Raw genomic sequence first — 24,213 nt, 5'->3', positions numbered from 1 at the left:
ACTGGTTCAAATCACAGACTACAATATAAATTTTAAATAATTTTTAAAATAAATTACTTATCTTAATACATTTTAAACAAACTAAACCCTTTTATCCTATGGCTCTGGTATGATATTTCTTTTTTAATTTTAAACAATAGCTGCTCCACCTGTAAGTGAGGATTGCTTTTAAAAAAGGCATTTATGCAGTCTGATAACATAGCAGAGCAATACCCCTGGCCTCTCTAATCTGGGAAACTTGTTGGAGCTATGCGGGCCTCACTTTTTAAGTATTTGCAAAGGACTTGCAAGACCATACCTGAGACCTGACCCCATCTTTCAGCCCTTTTCCTCTCTGGTAACACATTTTCCTACTCTCCTGGCACCTTCTCAACTGTAGTTTCCTTGCCTTTCGTCAGGCTTTTGACCTGCCAAGTACATTTCCCCAGGGACTTGCCCACCTACTGTTTGTGGTCAGAAGGCTTCTCTCTCAGATATCTGCATGGCTCAAATATCTTCTAACTGAGGCCCACAACACCGTCCTATTTAAAACTGCACACCCACCATCCTGCTTTCCTTACCCCTCCCCTGCTTATTTACTGTCTTTTCCTTAGAGAAAATAAAGTGAGGACTTAGGTCTATTTTTTCTTTCTTTCTGACTGCTGTAACTCCAGCACTTAGAAAAGTACTTGGAATATTAGATGCTCAGTAAGTATCGGCTGAATAAGCAATGAATGAAAATCAAGGTATCCAAAATAGAACTCATTTCTCCTCTGCCCATGCCTCCAGTACACCAAAACACCAAAAACTACTTCCATTCTTCCATTACTTCTTATCTCTAGGATACTGCTATCACCTGGCTCCAAAACCTAGGGATCACCTTAAATTTGCTTCCATTTCATTCCTACATCTAATTGATCACCTACTTTGGTCAATTCTCTCTCCCTCTCCATTCCATTTCCTCACTTCTACTTCTAGCTTGACTCTTTGATCAAGACTGGAGTTCCCATCATGGCTCAGCGGAAATGAATCTGACTAGCACCCATGAAGATGCAGGTTTGATCCCTGGCCTTGCTCAGTGCGTTAAGGATCTGGCATTGCCATGAGTTGTGGTGTAGCTCATAGACATGGCTTAGATCTGGCATTTCTGTGGCTGTGGTGTAGGACAGCAGCTACAACTCGGATTTTTTTTCCTTTTGTCTTTTTAGGGCCACTCCCTAAGTGTACAGAAGTGCCCAGGGAACCTCCAGAAATGCCCAGGGAACCTCTGTACGCTGTGGGTATGGCCCTGAAAAGACAAAAGAAAAGAAAAAAAAAAAGACTCATCTCTAACTTGATCTGGGGCAGTAGCCTATCGGTGTCACCGTTCCTAGGCACAAAAGCCTCCCATCCACCCTTCCATGCTCCAACCACTAGGCAGTAATCTGATCACGGTTACCTAGGAAGGATTCTTCAAAGCTCCCCATTATCTATGGAACTGATTTTGCACTCTGACTGCTTATTAGAATCACCCAGAAAGATTTTTAATGTACTATTTGTGGGTTCCATAATAACTGGATCTAATCTAATTACATCACCCCACTAATTCTAAGAATCACTGATGTACTAGAAGGTATGTGCCAATAAGCCTTAGAGGATGACATACGGGGCCTTTCCTGATCAAGTTCCACCAAAAGCGTTTGAGCCTTATTTCTCCAGCCACCAGACATGCTTGAAGGAAACACCCCTTTCGCAATCATGCTCTTCTTCCGCCTTTGCTCTCCCATGATCCATACTCACCTGGCAATGTCCCTGTGCATCACTTCTACTTTGGAGGAAGCCCCAAAAGGCATTTTCCTTTCTCCTGGGGGACTTCTTCCCTTACATTCCTGTGTATCCTACACTCTCCTCCGTTAGAGCAGTCAGCCCCAGCAGCAGCCACGAAAACATCTGAGAATGTCTGGCTGAAATCAAAGTTATTCATTTAAGTCTTGAAGGGACGATTTCTATACTCAGTGAAATGGATCACTGATATCTTTTTTCCTTCTGCGCTCCGATTCAGAAATTCATGGTTAAAGCGAACGCATCAATGAAAACATTCCACCTACCTTTTAAGAGCTTTATGACCACATAGAACTAAAACGTAATAAATCACAACAGTAATAACACCTTAAGCCTTGCATGGCTAAACAATATATTTTTTCTAAGAATGTTTTAAAAATCAATCTTGTATTCTTCCTTAAAAAAAGAGTAATATGAACCATGAAAATCAGGCCACGAAAAACATACAATTGTGAGTGATGGCTTTATGTGAATTATCTTTAAATCCAGTGACCAACCCTTTGGAATAGACAAGTGACAAACAGAAAGCAATGCACAAGTGCTGGTTCGTTTCTTAAGATTTTTCCCAAAAGGAAAACAACAAAAAGTTACCTTTAAGGAACAGTTAAGAATGGACTGGATATTTAAAAACAGAAAATACATTAAAAAAAAAAAAAAAAGAATTCATGCAAAGGTCTAAACCCTTGAGCCACGTTAGAATCACCCTGGAAGTTTTAAACACTACCATGCCACAAACTTCACCTATAAAAGGTTCTGATGTGATGGGTCAGGGATGGGGTTCCAGCATCAGAATTTTTTTCAAAGTTGCCCAGGAGATTCCACAGCGCCGTGAGGGTGGAGAACCACTGAATCAGCACCCTCCCTGCAACAGCAAAGCTCATCTTTCAAAAGGCAATTGCAATAAACGCTTCCCAATCAACGTTATTTTTTTCCCATGAGAGGAAACAAAGGATATGAACATTGCAAATTGGAAAATATTAATAATGGTTAACAGCTATACGGGAATTCGTTTATGTCAAGTATTATTCCCTTTTATCTCTCACAATGGCTCTCTACATCTGGCACTGTTTCATGCCATTCTGCAGAAACAGCTAACATTTACAGAATGTTTAACACTGCCAGATATTATTCTGAGCGCTACTATATATATTAAATCATTTAATCATACAACAGTGCTGTGAGTGCTGTTATTATATACACTGGATCAATGATGAAAGGCACTGAGAAGTTTAATAACTTGTCGAAGGCCATACAGCTAGTGAATAGCAGAGCTGGTGTTTGAAGTTGAGTAGTCGAGCCTCAGACTTAATTAAAACCCTAGCGACCTGTGCTATACGAGAGGCATAAAATATGTCAATACACAATGAAATTACTAAACATATATATTTTTCTCCTCTTCGGGTGATGGGACTATAAACAAGAGAGGGAGATGCTCACTTAAGAAAACTAAAACCTGCATCATTTGGTCGTGGTTCGGAGACAGGTACCACTCTTAGACTCAAATGGAATTGCCATGACTTAGAAAGAAAAAGATTGAGAAGGATGACAGATGGGAAACCTGACTCTCTATCAGATGTGAAAGCAGAGATTGACTAGAAGCCTCCCTCCTCTTCCCCAGGAGCTCCATGAGGACAAAGACGGTCTGTGTGTCCACGAGTGATAGAAAGTGCTCAATAAATGCATGTGAGCCAATGAAATGAGCTGGCTTTAAAGGTGAGCGATGACTGAAGTCGCAGGCAGAATATTTCAATTTATTTTTTTCATATTTTAAGATATTCATCATGGATATTAGATGTCCTTATTTTATTGAAAATTTATTTCTGGGCAGAGCCTCCTTGCCTGCCTGCTTGCACCTCTCACAAGGATCCTATCTTCATAAATCTATTTTGTGCCTAAAAACTATTGTTGTATAATAGAATATTAGATTACTAAAATAGTTTTATTATTTAAATACCGATCTTTAAATATTTTAAGCTGTACATGTAAAATATGTTAAAATTGAATTTATATTTATAGAATAAATTTAATAATTATTTATATAACTTCTATAGTCATTATATAATATAATTAAATAAGATAAAGTAATAAACTATTAAAATAATTATATAATAAATATCATTATTGCAATTCTGATAAAAAAAAGACATTTCTAATAATCAGCTCAAAAGCCAGGTGACCACACTGATAAGTCTAAACCCAGCCGTGAGGAATTCTCTTGGGCCGACTCTGGGCTCCTCTCTCAGGTGGGATACCTGTCTGGTCTGTGATCTGGTTTAGCTCCTCCATTTGTAGTTGGTGTCTCTACCCATCTCTTCACTGAAGAAAGCACAGACACAGATCTTTCCTTATCCAAGGACACAATGGCTGCACTCTGGGTTCATACCAGAGAATATGCATAATTCAAACTTCCTGTTGGCCAACCTAATACGAAACATTTGCATGCGACATAATATCCACAGAGGGCTCTCTGAAGCGTTTTCTGATTTTTAAAATAAAGTCCAGCAAGCTACCAAACAGTAGTGTACTTGGCCATTAATTACATTGTCTCCAAGTAGAATTCCCCCTTGCAGACTCGCCCTTCTGTGTTGTAGTCTTGGTTTATACTGAGGGAATGCATAAGAAACATCCAAGCTAATCAGGCTATTCTATTTATCAAAGGAGTGGTGCTGATCCCTCGGGGCCCCTGTGTGCTCCACCGGGAAGAGTTCTCTCAGGTCTCAGTATCATAGCAAGTTAGGGTGCTCTTTAATGCCAGGGAAAAAAGGAACCCAACCTGTATTTTCTTCTTAGTTCTTCACATTTTAATTTTATTGTATTATCTATTACTTAATTACTATGTATATTTCGTAGAGCCATCAACTGTCGAGGTGCTGGTACTCTATAAATAAATAGCTCTATGATAAAAATGAATGAAACTGAAAGGGATAATGAAAAGTTCAGATACTACTGACTGGGAAGAATGAAGGACAGCGTTCGAAATTATAAATGGTGAGTGAAGATTTTAAATTGCAGGAAACTTTTGAGAAATTCACTTCATTCATTAGTGAGTCCCAAAACAATGTCTGCGGAATTTTAAAAATAAATATATGATTTTGATTTGAAACATAACATGGTTATTGTACTACAAATGTGCTATATCTTTGCAAGGCAAACATTAAGTGTATATCACAGCTCAAACTGATTTATTATGTGGTTAACCCTTAACTAGAGTATTGTTTAACAGGACAGTAAATGAAGAGAACATTCGAATTCTGAGGAATTGCAACCCCTCAATGTTTCAGTTTACATGTTTTATATTGTTCATAATATCAAATAATGATGCATATGATTCAAGGCATTGATTTTTTATTTTACTGATGTTTATGTTTAGCTTAAATACCTTACTAAAAGTTACACTTTAAATATACTTTGTGCAAAAGAAGTAACATGCTATACTCAAAGTAAAATGCAGCATAGTTATATGGTAGATTACATTTCTTTGCTTGTTGAGCACTGGTTCATTAATTCACTAGATAGAAGAGAGACTGAAATAAATGTTTCTCACACAGCTTTTTGGAGACCACAAAGAAAGTGGAAGTAGAAAACTGACTTGAAATTGTTTGCTTGTTTTTTCATGACTCGGAATTTTTTCAGGAAAGTATAATCCATCCTTCTGATCAATTAAGGAGGGAGAGTATTCAGTTATTCATTTGTTTGTTTATTTTTTAGGGCTGCACCTGTGGCATATGGAAATTCCCAGACTAGGGTCTAATCGGAGCTGCAGCTGCTTGCTTACACCATAGCCACGGCAACCCAGGATCCAAGCCACGTCTGCAACCTACACCACCACGGCTCACGGCAATGCCAGATCCTTAAGCCACTAAATGAGGCCAGGGATCAAACCCGAATCTTCATGGATACTAGTTGGGTTCATAACCCAATGAGCCACAACGGAAACTCCCCCAAGTTTTAAAACTAATCTTACTACTTATGTTATCATGAAGTTCATTTCGAATTGCATGGAAGCATCTTCCAAACTTGGCATTTTTCACAACCGTTGGGAAGCACACATTGTCACAATTCAGGTGGTAAAGCCTCAGTTAACAATGAAAATGAACCAGCTGAGATTACAGAACATGGAAAGCGGTACCAAATTTCTCCTTCAGCTCAGAGTGCAATTCTCTTTGGTATGAGGAAGAAAACAGTGTGGCAGAAAAGAAATTTCATAAAATCAATGCATGATGATTTCATCTGACAAGTGGAATGGGGGTGGGAAGAGTAGGTGTGAGAGGCTTACTGCTTTGAGTTAAGTTAAAAACTAAATATGACTGAATCAGAACCAAGAAAAGATTTTTGAAAGACTGACTTTAAGATAAAAATCCCAGACTTATACTGTTCCATAGCTATTAATATACTTTGGGGGCATAAATCGTGTTCATGAGACAATAAAATTAGCATTACAGAAAAAGAAAATTCATAAAATAATAGAAAGAAGCTAAGAAGGACATGTTAACAGCCTTGTAAGACTCAGACAGACATTTTAACCTTAATGGTTATGTTATGAAGAACTTATATGTAGTTAAAGGTTTTATGGTATAGCTCTCTGGTATTATAAGCCCAGAGAAATGTTTCTAGAACATACCTTTTTGTGAAATAATGGAATTTTCTAGGGTGTTTATAGCCTTTAAGGGGCCAAGATTAGACATACGACATTCTGGGGTGAAATCAACTCCTGAAGGAGTTTAACAAAAATCTGTTTAACCATAAGAAAAGATTTTTTTAAACCACAGAGAAATATTTCTATCAACATGGAGCTCTGTTTTCTTTGAAACATTTAATTAGACAAAATAAAGATGTATATTTGTTGGCTCCATTTAACTGTGAACATTAAAAAGATAAATACACGCTATTCTGAAAACGACTCTTAGATAGATGAAATACAAAACTCCCTCATAGGGAGAGAAAAATAATCATTGAAATTAAATTATTTTAGGACTTTAATATAAGCGATCTTACTAAAACAAAAACCAAAACAAGGAACTTTTGTTTTGGCTAAGAAACAGTCTTAAAATGAATTGTATAGATTATTTTTTAACAGTGAGGAACTTCCAGTTATTCACCAAAAACATACCTATAACAAAGAAAGTGTCATGATATGATACATAATTCTAAACAGCCAAGGGTAAAAAAAAAAAATTACTTCTTCTGTAAACAATTTGAAACATACATCTCACCCTCACTAGAAAAGTTCTCCACTTCCTAGAGAACATTTCAATGAAATCTGCAGATTATCTGGTTCAAAATATCACCCCTCTGATGCCTACCTGGGACAGGAAAGCAAACGTGCAAGGAAAGCCCAGTGCACAACAACTGCATGCTTTTGCGAAGCTCATCAAAAAACAAAATCAAACAACCTGAAAACACTCCACATGCCAAACAATATTTAAGAGCCATATGCTGCCTCCCAAGCTGCCAGATTGCAGCTTAGATAACTAGAAAAACAGTGGCCAAGATAGATGTCAACCAAAAATGTGAATTTAGCCAACAGGAGAAGCCAATAAATTCTAACACTCACAGAGTGTAAAGCATAGAATAATTTTTCACAATCATGCTTCGGTTAGTCATCCGTACTTACACAATTTGAGGTATAAATGAGTATAACGGCAACCCACGAAGTCTGCTGATTATGAACATCTGCCATGTGTCCTTGAAAACTCATGTTTCTACCTCCGGGTGGGGCAGGAAGAATCTCAGTTCTGACTTTCCAATGGTCTCAGGTACAGAGGAGAACTAACCTACCTGAGACTCACCAGCTACTAAAGGATTCTTGACTCAGAAGTCAAGCCATTCCTGGGCCCTCCTTGTGACTTCTTGGAATATCAAGGTTGACCTGTCAAGGGCACTTTAACTTACTGAGAACCCGATGAGAAGCATATCCATATGCATTTGTGATTTATTTTATTTGTCGCTAATGACAGAGGTAAAAAACAAAAAGGAAATAGCAATGACAGAGGAGGAAACAGAGCATGAGGCAAACAAGCAAGATGTATTTTGCCAGACCCCAGGACCTTATCTGAAAAACTGAAGATATATATCATTTCCTAAAACACCTGATGAACACTTAGAGGGATTCCAGCTGCCCTGAGAGATAAGTTCCTGGGTAGACCTGTGAATTGACTGCAAAATGAGATACTCCAGACATTCTTCTATACTGAAAATTCCAGAGAAATTCAGAAAAGAGGGATATTTTTCTGGCAACTAATCTAGAAATCTATATAGCACTTTTTTTTTTAAATGTAGGTAGATTCTGATCTATTTGAAATTCCTTAAATATGTATATTAAGTAGTCACTTGTTAAATAACATTTTCCACAGTCTCCTTAAGATCAGTTATTTAATATGATGTTTAAAGTCTGAAGCAAATATGCGTGTTTTAAAGTCTTCCATGTTTTATAAGTTTTACTGATGCCAGGTTCTTCTTAGTTCTAATATACTCAAATGTACCAGTTTCTTGTTCTTTGCCAAAAAAACTTAAACTTGGATTCTCTAAAGCAATTTAGTTTATTTTCATTTAGGCTTTTTGATATGGATGGAACTCTCACTAGTAATTATAATTAAACAAAAAAAATCGATGAATCCATGTTATATGTAATATAGTATATGATGTATTCAGCATTATGACAAGAATAGTTAACATCTATTGACAATTTGTACCTGCCACATATTACATAGAGCTTTCCATGGATCATTTCACCACTTTACTTAATCTTCTACAAAATCTATGAGGAAGACACCATTACAATCTTCACTTTCAAATGAACTGAGCAAGGCTCAGAGAAGTAATTTTAAAAAGACAGTGAAAGAGGAGTTCCTGTTGCGGTGTAGCAGAAACAAATCTAACTAGTAATCATGAAGTTGCAGGTTCAATCCCTGGCCTTGCTCAGTGGGGTAAGGATCTGGCATTGTCGTGATCTATGGTATAGGTCGTAGATTCAACTAGGATCCTGAGTTGTGGCTGTGGCTGTGGCTGTGGTGTAGGCCAGCAGCTGTAGCTCTGATTTGACCCCTAGCCTGGCAAACTCCATATGCCGAGGGTATGGGCCTAAAAAAAACAAAAGGAAGGAAGAAAAAAAAAAAGACAATGAAACATATGAGTGGTAGACAGGTGACTCAAACCCAAATTCAAGTTTATTCCCCTCCCTTTCTGTCTCCTCCCTCTTGCCAATATTATGTATGTATAATGCAGAAAAAATAGACTCCAATTCAGCAGTAAAGAAGAATACTATAAGATTCTTAGATTTTTAAAAAATATAATCCATTGTTAAAAAAAGCTACATGCTACGCAATCTATAATTTTAATATTTTACCCAGTTCTCCTCCTACAAGATTAATAAGCCTGTGGCACATGGAGGTACCCAGGCCAGGGGTCCAGTTGGAGCTGTAGCCACCAGCTTATGCCACAGCCACAGCAACGTCAGATCAGAGCCCTATCTGTGACCCACACCACAGCGCATAGCAATGCTGGATCCTCAACCCACTAAGCGAAGCCAGGGATCAAACCTGCGTCCTCATGGATGCTAGTCAGATCCATTTCTGTTGAGCCATGATAGGAACTTCTATCATTTTTAAAAGATAACATTCCATCTTGAATGTTTCATTTATTCAAACTCAAAAATTATGACTACGTTTCTACAATAGTGCTCGTAATACTGTAAGAACCTGTATTAGGAGGAAAAGCAAAAAAAAAAAAAAATCTGAAATCCATGAGAAGTATAGTACAGAGAATTCTGTTGCAGATGGTTCTTTTAAAAGGAATATGGAAATAAAATAACTGATCGATTTCATAGTTTATTCTATGACAGGATATGAAATCTCTCCTTTACTGAAGATGCCGACCCAGAGTGGAATAGATTAATTTTTTCAACATCATGTGGACAGCAGCAAAGTTGGACATTTCAAGGAACCTCAAATCCAAACTAGAAAGCCCTAGTTTGGCCATGCCCCAGTCCACCTGTGTCAGGAAACATAGAACATCCCTTAATATTGAAATGCTTGGAAGTAATTTAATTGCATACTTGTCTTTCCTATATTTATTAACTGTTGCTACTGTTTAATACATTCCTTGGTAATGAAAATTTCCATCCTTCTTTTAAAAAAGACTTTGAGACTTCGTATGAGGATTTAATCAATGCTATTCCTAAAATAAATGTTGTTTAAATAGCTCATTTAAAGACTGAAAACTCCAAAAAAAATAAATTCTATATAATTGCTAGGAAAACATAACATCAACATTCTGAAGCAGTATTTCTTTAGGAAATGATATATACCATTGCTAGGGAAAATATAGAAATGATTTTTTTCATACAGATTCCAGAGTTAGTGATGGACAACTGTCAGCCTAAAAATGCAAATGCACTGCAAAAAGTTAACGTAAATATGGTGATCATGAACTTGTAGGCTACAAGGGGTGGAGTCCCCTTTCTCTCTTCTATGTCAGTTAATGAAAAGATCTAAGATTCCACCTCTTCTAACACAGAGGGTGCGCATCTACCATTACTCCCCTTCACCTTAGCCAGAACAAATGCCTATATTACAAATAAAATATTGGATCAATTTGTGAGTATGTAGGTCACGTGAACACACTTTACTCTTCTGGCTCATGAATGGTCAGACTGCTAGGTGAGGACTGCACCTTCACAGCAGAATCAATGAAAACTTGAAAGGAGGGACATGAAACAAAAGGTTTGTTAAAACCTTCTATGTGATGTTGAGGCAATAAAGTATCAAATAAAGTATAATCATTTTCCATCTTTATTTAAAATAGGGATGATCTTCTCTCATCCATACAGAGTCAATGTCTGCCAAAAAAAATTTTCATGTGAACAAAACCAACTGACTGTGTGTTCCATTTTAGGTATTTATTTTTTGCCTTCCAGTTAGTTCTTTATGAAATGGAGAGACAAAACTTCTTCACTGATATTATTCCAAATTACCTACTTTTTCATATAGAAGTATAGTTAATTTACTCAAATGACCTATTTTTAAACTATAGTATGTTTGCATACAGTATTATTATAAAGATAGTCGTAAATTGGTTTTATAAAAACATTATTTCTATCAATAAGAGAAATGATGTCTTTTTGCCATTTCTTGGGCCGCTCCTGCAGCATATGGAGGTTCCCAGGCTAGGGGTCAAATTGGAGCTGTAGCCACCAGCCTACACCACAGCCACAGCAACACAGGATCCGAGCCCCCTGTGCAACCTACACCACAGCTCACAGCAACACTGGATCCTTAACCCACTGAGCGAGGCCAGGGATTGAACCCGCAACCTCATGGTTCCTAGTCAGATTCACTAACCACTGAGCCACGACGGGAACTCCAATGATGTATGTGATCATTTTAAATCTGCCTAGTACATATTCCAAATAGCTAGTTATCATTAATGTTTACTTTCTTAATCAATATATGAAATACTTCCCCATAGTGTAAATACCACAAACCATAAAAAAAGAAGCTAAATTAAGGAAAGTGGGATTATACTTCCAAAGGAAAAATGAACGGGACTGTGTAATCTTGCGATGTAAGGACTTCATAGGAAACACATTTTCATGAAATGTTTCTCTGATACCAAGAAAACATGAAAAAAATGCTATGATAAGTAAATGACTTAAGTTATATTTTACAGAGGTGTGCATTGGGTAGCTGAAATATCTTTAACGCCAATCACTTGAAAACCAACTAAATTGAAAACTGCAATACACTAAGTGTTGAGTAACTTTTACTAATGAACTCTCAGAAGAAAAAAAAAACTATTTTAAATAAAATCGAATTTCATTTCAAAATCAATTTTGGAAGAAAAAACAACCTCAGTTATTCAGAGTTAGGTATATAACCCCAAAACAAAGAGATGGGATTATATACCTAACCCAAGTAATAACAAACAACAAAGCAGCAAATGCTAAAAGCTACACCCAAAGAGAACAGAAAAAGAACTCCTGTTAGAGGCAGGAAATGGATACACATGTATATAAATACCAATAAAGCACATAAGTGGAAGTAGCATTTTCCAGAGAGGTGACTACACGCAGAGGCTGCTGCTCGAAGTTAATGGTCAAGTTAATAAGAAAGCCTTAGCTCTACTAAGAAAGGTATCTGTCACAATCACCCTTGTGTCTATCATTGACTGCTGCTGTCATTTTCAAGCAAAAACATACATACAGAGAGTATACATAAAATCAATGCCCCAGACTGGAAACTGTCACGCACCTGTAATTTTCATCCCAGCTCAAGTCTTACCTCATACGACCAGACACACTGAGTCCCACCAAAACGTCGGACGCATCTTCCCACTTCCACGTCCTCGTGAGTCGTGTACATTTCTCTGAGGCATTCACCAATATGTGGTACCATCCTCCTGAGAACCTCGCGACTGAAGATCATGCCTGGTCCTCCCATACAGAAGTTCTCCCCGGGCTCCAGCCCCAGCTTCCCCAGTTCTTCTATATTTCCCAGGCCAGTCTGACCCAGGTAGAGGGGCTTGCTGCTATTCAGCGATCTAAGAAACTCTTCCAACTTGTCACCTATAAAGGGAAAGGAAACAATAATCATTCATTTTCCTACTCTTATAATCATTTATAACACACCAAGCAAGGGAAAGAACGTCCAATAGTGTGCATAAGCTCCCCACAAGTCGTAGACAATGTAAAAGAAGAAAACCTTCTTTGAATATTCTATAGATATTAATTAAGTCACAATAAAATCTTATCAACATTGTAGTTGGATTTTTTTTAAGGTGAAATAACAAGAAGGTCAATGAAGACTGGTTTCTTAGCATGTTTGAAGTAGTGGCAAAAGTCTCAAACATAATAAATATTAATATTTAGCACTGACTGGCAGCCCACTGATATCCAGTAATTACTTTTTTCCTGATAATTTATTTAGTTTAGTGTTTTGTCCTTAACTAAACTCAAGCCATATACAACCCAAAAGAGTGTGTGTGTGTGTGTGTGAGTGTGTACACGCACATATATACAAACACACGAAGAGAGAAAAAGATCAAGGGAGGAAGAGAGGGAAGGGACAGAGAGAATATCAAATCTGTGTTGAAACATAACATTTTGGAACTTTGGAAAGCACCTCTTAGGAAAAAAAAAATAACATTAGTTAAAAGTTAAATAATACAGTTTACGTCTGTAAGTTCATCAGGAAAAACAATTTAAAAATAAAGTTCTGTAGCTAAAACAGTTCCAAAGCATCTGGCACTCTGCAAAGTGCTATACTGGAATAAACAGTCACCTTCTTTGTATTCCCACTCAGCATCTTTACTATCTTTTTCGATGAGCACAGCATCTGCAGTCATTATCTTGACTCTATGCCACGCCCCCTTGGATCTCAATGAGTTTCAGCTATGACTGGGCTCTTAATACAAAATGCATTCCATTCTTAACAGAAATGGACGAGAATATGGCATTTCAGTGCTCTAAAGGACAATCTTTCAAAGCATTAAAAGATATGACAGAAGTGGATGCTATTACTGCATTTTAGAAACTGTCTGCAAACTGTGGCAAAATTCTGCCAGGAAACCTTCATGACTTAAATGAGACCTAGAAGACCTGCAGACTATAAAATAGTAGATCTATCACATAGAAATAGACACCTACATATCTTATACCTACCTATAAGACGGTGCATTCACCAGGAAGGCAATCATTTTTTTAATTTTTATATCAAATTATTCCACTCTTTATTTCCATATTTGATTATCAATATTTCCTCTGCCAAACAGCCCTAAGGATTTTGCCTCCCAACCCAAACCTGAGAAATCTCTAGTTGTTAATTCTACACTCAGTCCTAGGACCAAAATGTGATGGGGGTTTTTTCCGTGTTTGTTTTTTTTTTTTATTTTTATCTGTTTCTCCTTGACTACGTAAAAGATACTACCTGAATCAGGAGAAAGCAACGAGGTTACAAGGAGAATGGCATAAACTAAGGAAGGGCTGCCCCCCTTTGACCAAGAACCTAGGAAACGTGGGAAGCACTGGGCGCCTCCTTCAAGACAACACACCACTCCTACTTCCCCTGTGATCCTCTCCGAAAAGGGAAAGATTTACTCCTGCTCTAACGAACTTTCCTCGGCTGAGTTTAGAAAGCTCTGGCCAGAGCCACTCACACTCAGGGTGAAGGACGCGCTGCTTTGAAAACTGACAAAGTTTTCTGGTGCTGGGGCCGCGCGTAGTTTGGGGAAGGACTTCCTGCCTCTGCTAATTGCTGCAACCACCAAGACGGACTTTGAAAGGATCCCCACGGCCGTGTGCTTGGGCAGCGTGGAGCTCCTAGGGTCTGGATAATTCGCGGGCCTTGTCCCCCTTTTCCTCACCACCTACTCCTATAGATACAGCCATCCCCTCACGATTTTACTGAACCGTGGTAGGGGTCAGGGACGGCTTGACGCTGCACTGTGGTGGTGGGAAGGAGCTGCGCGCCGGAGCAGGGGGGGTTCTCAAGGACTCCCAGTGCTTTGAGGGTCGTGCGAAAGGACCGCACAAGGAAGGGGGTGGGACAGCGAAAATGATTCCTCGATCTCACCAGTTCCGAAACTGTGCTAGATCCAGTTAAAGCAAAAGGGTAGGGGAATAAGCAAGATCACCGATCTCCAGTCTGGCTCTCGCCTGCATCCTCCATCCGCCCTTTCGCCACTGAGGACACGCCCCTCCGGACCGATGTGGGGAAACTACCACCACCGCGGGCTTTCAGAGCAGGGTGGAGTGGGAAGAGCCTCAGGTTTAACCCTGAGGTCCCTTTCCTCACCTTCCTACACGAAAAAGAGTAGGAGCGAGGGATGGGCGTTAACAGGAACGGCAAGAATGAGGAAGGCAAAAAGAGCGGGGCAGGTGTGAGAAGGGTCCAGACCGCAGGAGGGGAGGAGGAGCGGACCAGAAATGGTGGGCGGACGCGAGCGGTGGGGGCGACCGGCTGGGGGCTGCAGGAGCCGGGAGCACATGCTGGCAGAGAAGCAGAGAGGGGCTGGCAGGGATTGAGGCTGGGCAGGGAATGGGGCTGGTTGCAGAGAAAGGAGTTGGGGAGGCGGGGAGGCGGGACAGCCAGTGCTGGGAGGTCACCTTTAATGTAGACATCGTCGTCGGCGCGCATAAACCACTCATACTTGTCCAGGTAGTGGTCGTGCATGTACTTGATCATCATGAAGGACTTTTTCTGGGGAGGGTAGGAGTCGTCCACCCCAGGTAGCTCGATGACAGGCAGGGGTGGCGGGGGTTGGCCAAGACCGGCGTTGGGAGGCTGCTGGCTGGAAAAGAACTCCACGCGGCCGGGGATGAAGCGCGCCCAGGTCCGCTGCGCCGCCAGCGCGCGACTGCCCAGGTACTTCTGCGCGGTCATCACCCCCACGTATAGGAAATCCCGGGGTCGGGAGCTCGGGGCGGTGGCGCCCCCGTCCCCGCTGCCGTTGTGGCTACTCCCGGGCCGGCCGCCTCTCCGCTGCCCGGCCGCACCCCCGTCCTCCTCCTCGGGTTCCCCTTCGGCCACCGGGGCTCCGGGGAGCCCCGTCGCGCCTCCCGACTCGCGTCCTCGTCGCCGCTGCTGCAGCGGAGGTAGCTGCTGCCAGGGGCTGCTCCGAAAATTGGTTCCCCCGGGCGCTGCTTCAGGCAGCTGCGGCCCCTGGAGCTCCTGGCGCGCTGGGGGCGGCGACTGCTCCGGCCACGGCCGCGCATGAGGCTGGGGGAGCGGCTGCTGCGCGCCGGGGCCAGCGGCGGAGCGGCCGTAGTAGGAGCAGAGGCTGGAACCGCGTCTCTTCCTCTCGCTCAGCTCGGCCACTCTGGGGGCGATGAGCCAGGACGCGGCGGTGAAACCCAGCACCAACCCCAATGCCACGCTCATCCACGGGCGGCGGGAGCGCACGGCCATCGCGGTTGCCCCGGGCGCGGACGCTCGCTGAGTGGCTGCGGCGCGGCGCACGGGTCTGTCGGTTCACACCCGCCCCTCCTCCGCCTCAACGCCCCCAGCCCCAGCCGCTGCCCGCCGCCCAGGCGCCGACCCCGGCTCGGGGTCGCAGCGCTCCCGGCGCCTAGCCCGCGGTGGGTTGCGGCTGTCAGCCGCGCTCCCCGCTCCGCTCTGGGTCCGTGTTCTGAGCGAGGAGGGTCGGGAGTGAAACTTCTCCCGGCGGCGGCGTTGGCGGCGGCGGCAGCAAGAGGAGCTGCAGAAGGAGGAGGAGGTGGAGCGGCGGCAGCAACGCGTCCGCTCCTAGGCTGCCACCCTGTCACTGGCGCGCCTGGTCCCTCCCTCCTCTCCCTCCTTCCCGAGCCCCCGCCCTCGCTCCCCCCGCCGCCAAGCTCCGGACTGGCCCGAAGGAGGAGCCACGAGCACCGCCGCTGCCAACCTGGGGGAAGCGCGGGCCGCGGTATTTCCCCGTCACCCGCCCTCGGACGCCCCCGGCCCGCGCCTCGGTCCAGAGCCGGCCTACTCTCCGGAAGGAAATGATCCCGGTCGGGCCGCCTCCGGCTTCCAACGCCGACGCCCCCTCGTTCCTCCTCCCGCGGCCCCAGTTCTCCATCCCATTTCCCGTCCCGTCCCGCCCCTCCGCCAGCCTAGCAACACCCGCGTCCGGAGGCTCCGCTGCCCTCCTCCCAGCACGTCGGCTCCACTGACCTCATCGGCGGAGCTCGGGTCCCAGAGCCCCCGGCGAGCGCCCGCATCTCCCTCCCAGCTCGCCTCCCCCTGCCCACAGCTGGTTACGTCCCGGCGTGACCCTTCCCCATCCTGCCCCTCCCAGGTTCCTCTCTTCGCGTTTTCGGTCCTTTTCGCGTTTCTCTACAGGCTGCCACTTCGTGTCTTCTCTCTCCACTCCTTCTGCGCTCACTGCTCAGGAAACCATCTGTCTTACTCTAGCACCTCTCCACCCAGCTGTACCAACTCCTCAGTCCCTGCTAGCATCCTTCACCACTTTCACCACTACTCCCCAGTCTTACGTAGAAGCACCATGATCACTCTGTGTCTCTTCTAAGAAAATCGCGGAGGGCTTGGAAATACCTATCGAAAGGCTAGAGGTGGTCACAGTGAGCAGGAGCTTAATCCTCAAAGAAAATAAAAATTTCATGTTCCCCACCTGTTGAGCTGGGACACGCGGGGCTGCCTCGCGGTTTCCCACCCCCATCCTGCACCCAGTTCTCCATTGGTTTCTAGTCTAAAAGTGAGAACCACGAACTATTTTCAGTCTTGGTAGAGACTAGTTCAGTAGGATTGGCAAATGATGGAGAAATGGGAGCACACAGAGCCAATGCCTGGAAGATTCATACCAAGAAAATTCTTATTCCCCCCAAACAACTAAACTTAACCAGAAAATGAAATAGAAAATGTAGTTTTTGGTCTTGCCTATAAAGCATTTTCTTTTCTAAGGCAATGACAGGAAATGTTTTACCTCTCCAATTAGGGAGGAAGAAAATCTCCAGCAAAAGAATCTCAAAAAAAGGTTAAATTGTCTTGGCCAAAATCACTGAAAGTTATATATGAAGACATTACCTGAAGCTATGTGACATTTTGAAGAAGGGGGCATTTAAAAGCTTTCTCTCCAGAAGCTGTGATACTAACTACAATCTGAGGTGCATTTGCCATCCCAAACTCTTTGCTCTTCAGATTTCAGTCTTCTGTTTTCTGCATCAAACGCAAAGGGATGGTATTGAATGGCATTAGACATAGGGCTTGATCCAGCAAGGTGCTGGCAGCGTCCTTGGAACAGTGGGCCTGCCTGGAGCCCTTGGAGGGGTGGTTCTTTCCACACCAATAACTGGCTGTGCATGAGCACGTCTGACGAAATGTTTCATCTGCTGGACAGTGAAGCTCCTTTTCCATGTCTAGGTCTTGCCCAGAAACACTTGGGAATACAGATTATTGGCCTCTTTCTCCAAGTTTAATTTTAGTGAGAATACAAAACTAATCAAAAGAATAGGCCCCTTCTGATTTAAAAATACATCTTCCCGAGGACATTTTAAACCTTCAAGAATAGTACTGTTCAATAGAACTCTCCCTATAGTGGAAGTTTTCATTTGTGTTGTCCAACAAGGCAGCCGCAAGCCACGTATGATTACTAAGCATTTGAAATGTGGCTGATATGATTGAGGAAATGAATTTTCGACTGTATTTGATGTTAATTCATTTTTATTTAAATAGCCCCTTATGGCTAGGGAGTTGCCATGGTGGACAGCACATTTCCAGAGGACATTCATAACATAGAGCCCCATTACCTGTGGTCAATTGTGAAAAACCAATTGTCCCCTGACACACTAGCATACTCTTCCCTGCAATATCCAGCCAGACATCATTCCAATAGGTGCCATTCATGCAGCTCATCTACAAAATCGTTTATTCTCATCAGGCACAAATAACCTACTCATCAATTGTTACAGTATTTGGGGATAAAGTTAACTGCATTCATTCATTATTCAACATATGTGTGTGAGAAATTAAGCATTAGACAAGGTGGAAGGCTCTAGATGTGGAAATGTCAAAAAGACACTCACTGCCACCTATCTGAAGTTTCAAATGCAGGGAAGGAGACATATTAAATACCACATTATAAAATGAATTACTGTGGTGGCGAATGATACAAAGGGAAAATGTGCAATACTCTGAGGCAGTATTTGCAAAAGCATCCAATTTAGTCTGGGAGCCAGAGAAGATACGTGGAGACATTGACATAAAATGAAAAGTATTGAAATGATGTCCCCTACTGGCTAAGTGACTTTGGGAAAGTTATTTAAATTATCTGAGGGGTAGATTTCTCATGTGTAGGTATATTTCTGTGAGGAGTAAGATACTATATTTTAGTGCTTAGCACAGTGTACAGTTGTTCATTGTAGGCCCTCAGGAAATATTAGTCCTTCATTTTCCACCCTTTTTCATGATAAAATTCTTTGATATCACCTTATGTATTTTTAATGATGTTTCACCTTTTAATTTATTTAACCAATATTTATTTGATATCTACCATAAGCTAGGCACTCTTCTAGAAAAAGAGTAAAATCAAAGCCCTTGACTTTATGAGAGTTGTACTCTGTTAAGGAGAGATCTCTCTCTCTCTCTCTCTCACACACACACACACACACACACACACACACACACACACACCCTTGCAAATAATGTGCCAGGTGATAAGCATTTTGAAAAAATGGAGATAGTGGGTTGCACATGGGTCAGGTGAGGCCATTTAAAATTAATTGGTCAGAGAAGTTCTTTCTGATAAGTTTAGCAGAGAACCAAAAAACAAGCGAGGAAACTAACCATAAGGACATCTAAGAGATGTTCCAGGAAGAGGGACTAGTCAATGCCAAGGCTTGAGATAGACATGGTATATTGAGAACAGCAAAGAGATCAATACAGCTTGAAAATGGGACGGAGAAGAAGACTTGCTGATCATTTAAGCCAGTGGGATTATAGTGTGAGCTGTAAATGCAAGACATATAATTTAAACTTTTTCTCCTGTAGCCACATTTTTTAAAGGGTGAAATTAATTTTAATAATGCTTTCATTCAACTGGATATATTCAAAATATTATCATGACAACAGGCAATCAATATAAAATTATTACTGAGAAAACTTACATTATTTTTATCAGTACTAAGTCTTCCAAGACCATGCTATATTTCACGCTTACAGCACTTTTCAATTCAAACTAGCTACATTTCAGATGTTCAACAGACCCATGTAACTAGTGTCTACTATTTTAGGCAATGTATATTCTGAGCCATGAAGACATTTAGAAAAAAAATTTCTTTTATTCCGAGTGACAATGAAGGTGTCGAGTTGTGGTATGGTTTTTACTGATGTGCTACAAGGACAAACCATGGGAAGAAAAATTTAGAAAGAAACAAAGGTAGATTCATGGAAAGCATTTAAGACATTATTGAAACTGCCCCATCACTTTGGAATAGAAGAAAAATATAAACATCTTTTTCTTTTTTCCACACAGTGTCTGCACCTCCTCCTCCCTTGTATTAAGTAAAAGCGCTGTGTACGTTTTTTATGAGTTTAATTTCATATTTATTGAGAGACCTCTAGCTATTTATTTGTTCTTTCCCCAAGTCAGTGAAGTAATTTTCTCATACTCACTTTAATTTTGAAGATACATTATTTTTAGGATGGATAATTTTCTGGGAAATCTCTACAAGGACTAAGTTTTTTTTATTAAAACAAAGGATAAAATACTATGTTCTAGGAAGGATTTAAGAAAAAAAATGATGTGGCTAAAAGGGAAACTAATGATCACTGGTGAAAAACAAACATAAAAATGCATACTAAAATACAGACAGATCTGTGTATTATATTGGAAGAGAGAATAGAGAAATGTAAGTAATTTCCAATACTACTGGCTAAAAATGCCTGATAGGATTGCTATTCTGAACTAAATGAGAGTGTTTCAATTTATATACTTGGAAAGCACCTGATAAAATCTCTATGAAGCACCTCAGTAGATTTTGAGAAAAATAGTAACAAAATTTCATAAATTGTAATGGTTTCCAGAAAAAGTACAAAACCAATTGCCTGTCTTCTCCAAATCCTTTACCTACTTCAAGTTTGCCTGTATTTGACAATCATAACACGTGAATCATTTGTCTTCTCTGAGCTGAAGCTAGTAGAACATAAAGGATCATCTGAATTCACCTGGAAGAAGACTTTTCCTAGGGGTTGTGTTCCTGGGTATTGAATGACATTACTGTCACCCACCCAGAAAGCAATTCTGGTACACCTAGAACCCGTCATCAGACTGCTCTGCAAGTACTACACGAAGTGTTTAAATTGGGAAGAATGAGCAAGAAATTTAAAATCACAACGGTACAAAGGAGATTGAAAGAGGGATATCATAGTTTGGTCAGTCATCAAAGTTAAAGGTAAATATTTAAATATATGATTCGACATATGCTTCTGTTACAAGGTATAAGCGAAAGACATTTTGATTTAGTTTTATACTGTGATATTTAGAATGTTATTCTTTTCTTGACAGATCAAGACAATTGATTTCATTTGCGTGAAGCAACTGTGGCATCTAGTGGTTAATAATCATAATGTAATTCAGTTCATTCCCAAGGGATAGACCGTGTTATGAAATATTTTTGACATTGCCAAGGAAGATTATAAGCAGAGAGAGATAACAAGAGAGCCATTTAATTATGGTTTTATGGTTTTATTTGCTCAGAAATCAGCAAATCTTCAGCGAGTTCCTAACCACCAATCACTATATGATAGAAGTTCATATACTGAAATATGAAAAGGTAATTATTTTGAGCATGTCATAAGACTAGCTAAGTTTTAAAACTTCATGGTAATATGCATTTAGCTATTCAACATGGAAATTATGTAGCTACGTTTTTTACACCAATAATATTTCATGCTACTAAGGAATTACTAATTCCTTTTTAGGTGTGATAATTATATTGTGGCTATTGTTTTTACGTTCTTATTTTTCAAGAGTATATAATGAAATATTTACAGATGAACTGGTATAAGGTCTGGAATTCAAATAATATGGAACGGAGGGTGGTGCTAAATGAATGGCAATGTGGTGATTGACTGACCAAGTATTGGTGACTACTGGGGCTGGGTGATTACCTCTGGGTAAATTTAACATTCTCTGTAATGAAAAACTAGAGAAAATATTTTCTTTGTTTAAGATTAGCACACATCAAATTTTGATTTCCCATAGCTTTATCTGACTAAGAGGTGGTCCACTTGTCCAGAAACTGTTGCTGTCACTTATAAAAGGATCAAGCAGTGACCGTATCTGAATTAAAATTTCCATAACTTCCATCTCTCCTGAGCTCCAGGGACAATCTCTTGGACATAAGCAAAGCATCCAAACAAGCCTTTATAAGTAAAGAAGCAGTATTTGTGATGTGGTATTTTTTTCTTTTTTTTTTTTAAGAACTAGTAGTTTATGATTAGGCAGTGAGCTTCAAAATCCTCAGAGTTCCTAATGACCAATCTGAATTTATCCTACAAAAGGTTTTTATTTTAATTTTCTCCTGTCACTACTATCCTAAAATATTAATAAACTCCAATTTAATATTTTCTATCTTAGAAAAGTTAAAATGCACATGCCACCTTTATTCCTGTTTCTTTAATGTTCAAGCCTTGTTAATTACCAGTCTCTTTTTCTGTCCCACAGATCACTGCTTTTGAAAGGAAATATAATATACTCCACAAACTAATTCAAATTCTTCTAGTAGCCACATTTAAAAAAGTAAAAGCAGATGAAATTAATCTTAAAAACATTTTACTTTACCTGACATATATAGTTCAATTAAGACTCCAAGCTCACTTTTTGAATAACAAAAAGACAAATGGATTTTAGAACATTTACAGGATTTATCATGCTGCTTTAAGTATCAATAAACAAATATTGTATACACTGATCCATAAAAATGCAGTATATATGTATGCATGTACAGTGTGTGTGTGTATATATGCATACAGTGTGTGTGTGTATATGTATACATACATACATATACATACATATATAATGTTTTTCTTTATAGCCAAGCTAGCTAGCATTATGGAACAAGCATAAGAGGATAGATGGTTTTAAACCTGTTCTTTAAAAATTAAATTTCAGGATGTTTTATAAGCGGGAGGAGAAGTTAAATATCATACCTCTCAACCCATTGTCATAGTTTCTTGAGTGTGTGAGTTATGTACAGTTTATAATTCACTTTAAGTCTGCTGCATCCAGCAGGGGAGTTTTATTTAAGTCCACAGTGAGTTGATAAATGACAAAAGTCTTTCAAGAATCTTGAAAGTCAGGTTTGATGCATTTTAGTAAAATATCAGCATGAGGAAGGCAGAGTTTTATTTTCTGCCACTCTCCATGATTTTTATTCTGGAAAATATATTTGTGTTCATAAAATATTGTATTTATTCATGGTAATATGTAATATGTGTGTTGTTATATGTGAGTTAAACTTAAAATTTAATTTCTACTAGTTTTTAATTTCTCATGCAATAAACATTTGGGATTCTCTTTAAATTTTAAGACTTTAAAGAGGGGCCAAGAACAAAACATTTGGGAGCAATGATCTAAGGAAATTCCTTCATTTACCTCTTTCTTGTCTTGAAAATAGCACACCTTGGAGTTCCCATCCTGGCACAGTGGAAACAAATCCTACTAGGAACCATGAGGTTACTGGTTCCATCCCTGACCCTGCTCAGTGGGTTAAAGATCTGGCATTGCCGAGAGCTGTGGTGTAGGTCACAGATGTAGCTCAGATCCCATGTTGCTGTGGCTGTGGTATAGGCCAGACGCTGTAGCTCTGCTTGGACCCCTAGTCTAGTAACCTCCATGTGCTGCAGGTGTGGCCCTAAAAAGCCAAACAAGAAAGAAAATAGAGCACCTTTTTTTAAGAGAAATGATTGAGTTAGAACAACTTGCTCCTGTTGGAACACTGACTCTAATAGTTTGCAATGAGATGAGGGTGACTATTAATTTGCATTTTTGAAGCTTTGACATATTTATAAATATATTATTGCCTGAACATAATCCAGTACCTTAACTTTTTTTTTTTTTTTTTTTTTTTTTTTTTTGGCATGTGTTGCTGTTAGAAGGGAACAGCAGGAATGTATCTTCTGAGACAGGGTTTAAATCTTTCAGACATTTCTGATTTTAATTTTTATCCAGCAACAAATTACTATCTTTAAAAAAAATGAGTTTACTTTTCATTTCTACAAAACAAACTGCAGGATAATATATTATTCTAAGGCTCCAACTGTTTTGTAATGTTGGGCCAAAGAAAGAATGTGTCAAGAAGTTAATTCTCGAGCTGAAGAGTCATAAAATTTAGTGAAGAAGGAAAAATATTGCCACATCACTACAATGGAAAGGCAATTTGAAGCTAATTGGGGCTCTAGGAAGTCAGAATATGAGATCCAAATAAAATCTTGTGAACTAACTAAAAAAGGGAAATGGACTCACGTAAATGGAATAAGAGATCATCATTTGGTAACTGTGGGGGGGGTTGTTTTTTTGTTTTTTTCTTCTTTTTTTTGGGAGGGGGTGGGTGGCTGCACCCGTGGCATATGGAAGTTCCCAGGCTAGGGGTCAAATCAGAGTTGTGCAGCCAAAGAAACTCCACATCTGAGCCTCCTCTGCGACCCACACCACACACAGTTCATGGCAACGCCGGATCCTTAACCCACTGAGTGAGGCCAGGGATCAAACGAGTGTCCTCATGGATATCAGTCAGGTTCGTTACCACTGAGCCATGACCAGAACTCCCTGGAGACTGTTCTAAGAACATGGTTCAAAAAAAAAAAAAAAAAAAAAGAACATGGTTCAAGATGCAAAATATGGGTGTATTGAGCCATGAGCCTTTCCCTCAGGGCTCTGTGGCCTTCGCTCTGAATCTTTCCTGGGCAGAAAGAAGACCAGAAGAGT

General features: G+C 40.4%; 1 protein-coding gene across 5 annotated transcripts in view; it reads right to left on the bottom strand.

The window, feature by feature from the left end:
* CHSY3 (chondroitin sulfate synthase 3) overlaps nt 1-24,213 on the bottom strand; it is a 335,981-nt gene that overhangs the window by 250,777 nt on the left and 60,991 nt on the right. For 4 of the 5 annotated variants that reach the window (XM_021084739.2, XM_085014519.1, XM_085014520.1 and 1 more), the window contains exons 1-2: nt 14,900-16,002; nt 12,078-12,361 (exon numbers count right to left, since the gene is read on the bottom strand). In XM_021084739.2, the coding sequence (XP_020940398.1) occupies nt 12,078-12,361; nt 14,900-15,701 (1,086 nt within the window). In that variant the 5' untranslated portion in view covers nt 15,702-16,002. Of the gene's footprint in view, nt 1-12,077; nt 12,362-14,899; nt 16,003-24,213 lie in introns of those variants that run through there. The other variant, XM_085014517.1, reaches the window with a different exon arrangement.

Source organism: Sus scrofa, chromosome 2 (genome assembly GCF_054392235.1).
Source record: "Sus scrofa isolate SSC_HxYL_T2T_F1_AM1 chromosome 2, Sscrofa_HxYL_maternal_Yorkshire_Landrace_v2.0, whole genome shotgun sequence".
Classification (NCBI taxonomy): domain Eukaryota; kingdom Metazoa; phylum Chordata; class Mammalia; order Artiodactyla; family Suidae; genus Sus; species Sus scrofa.
This window is presented reverse-complemented; position numbering and strand designations above follow the sequence as displayed.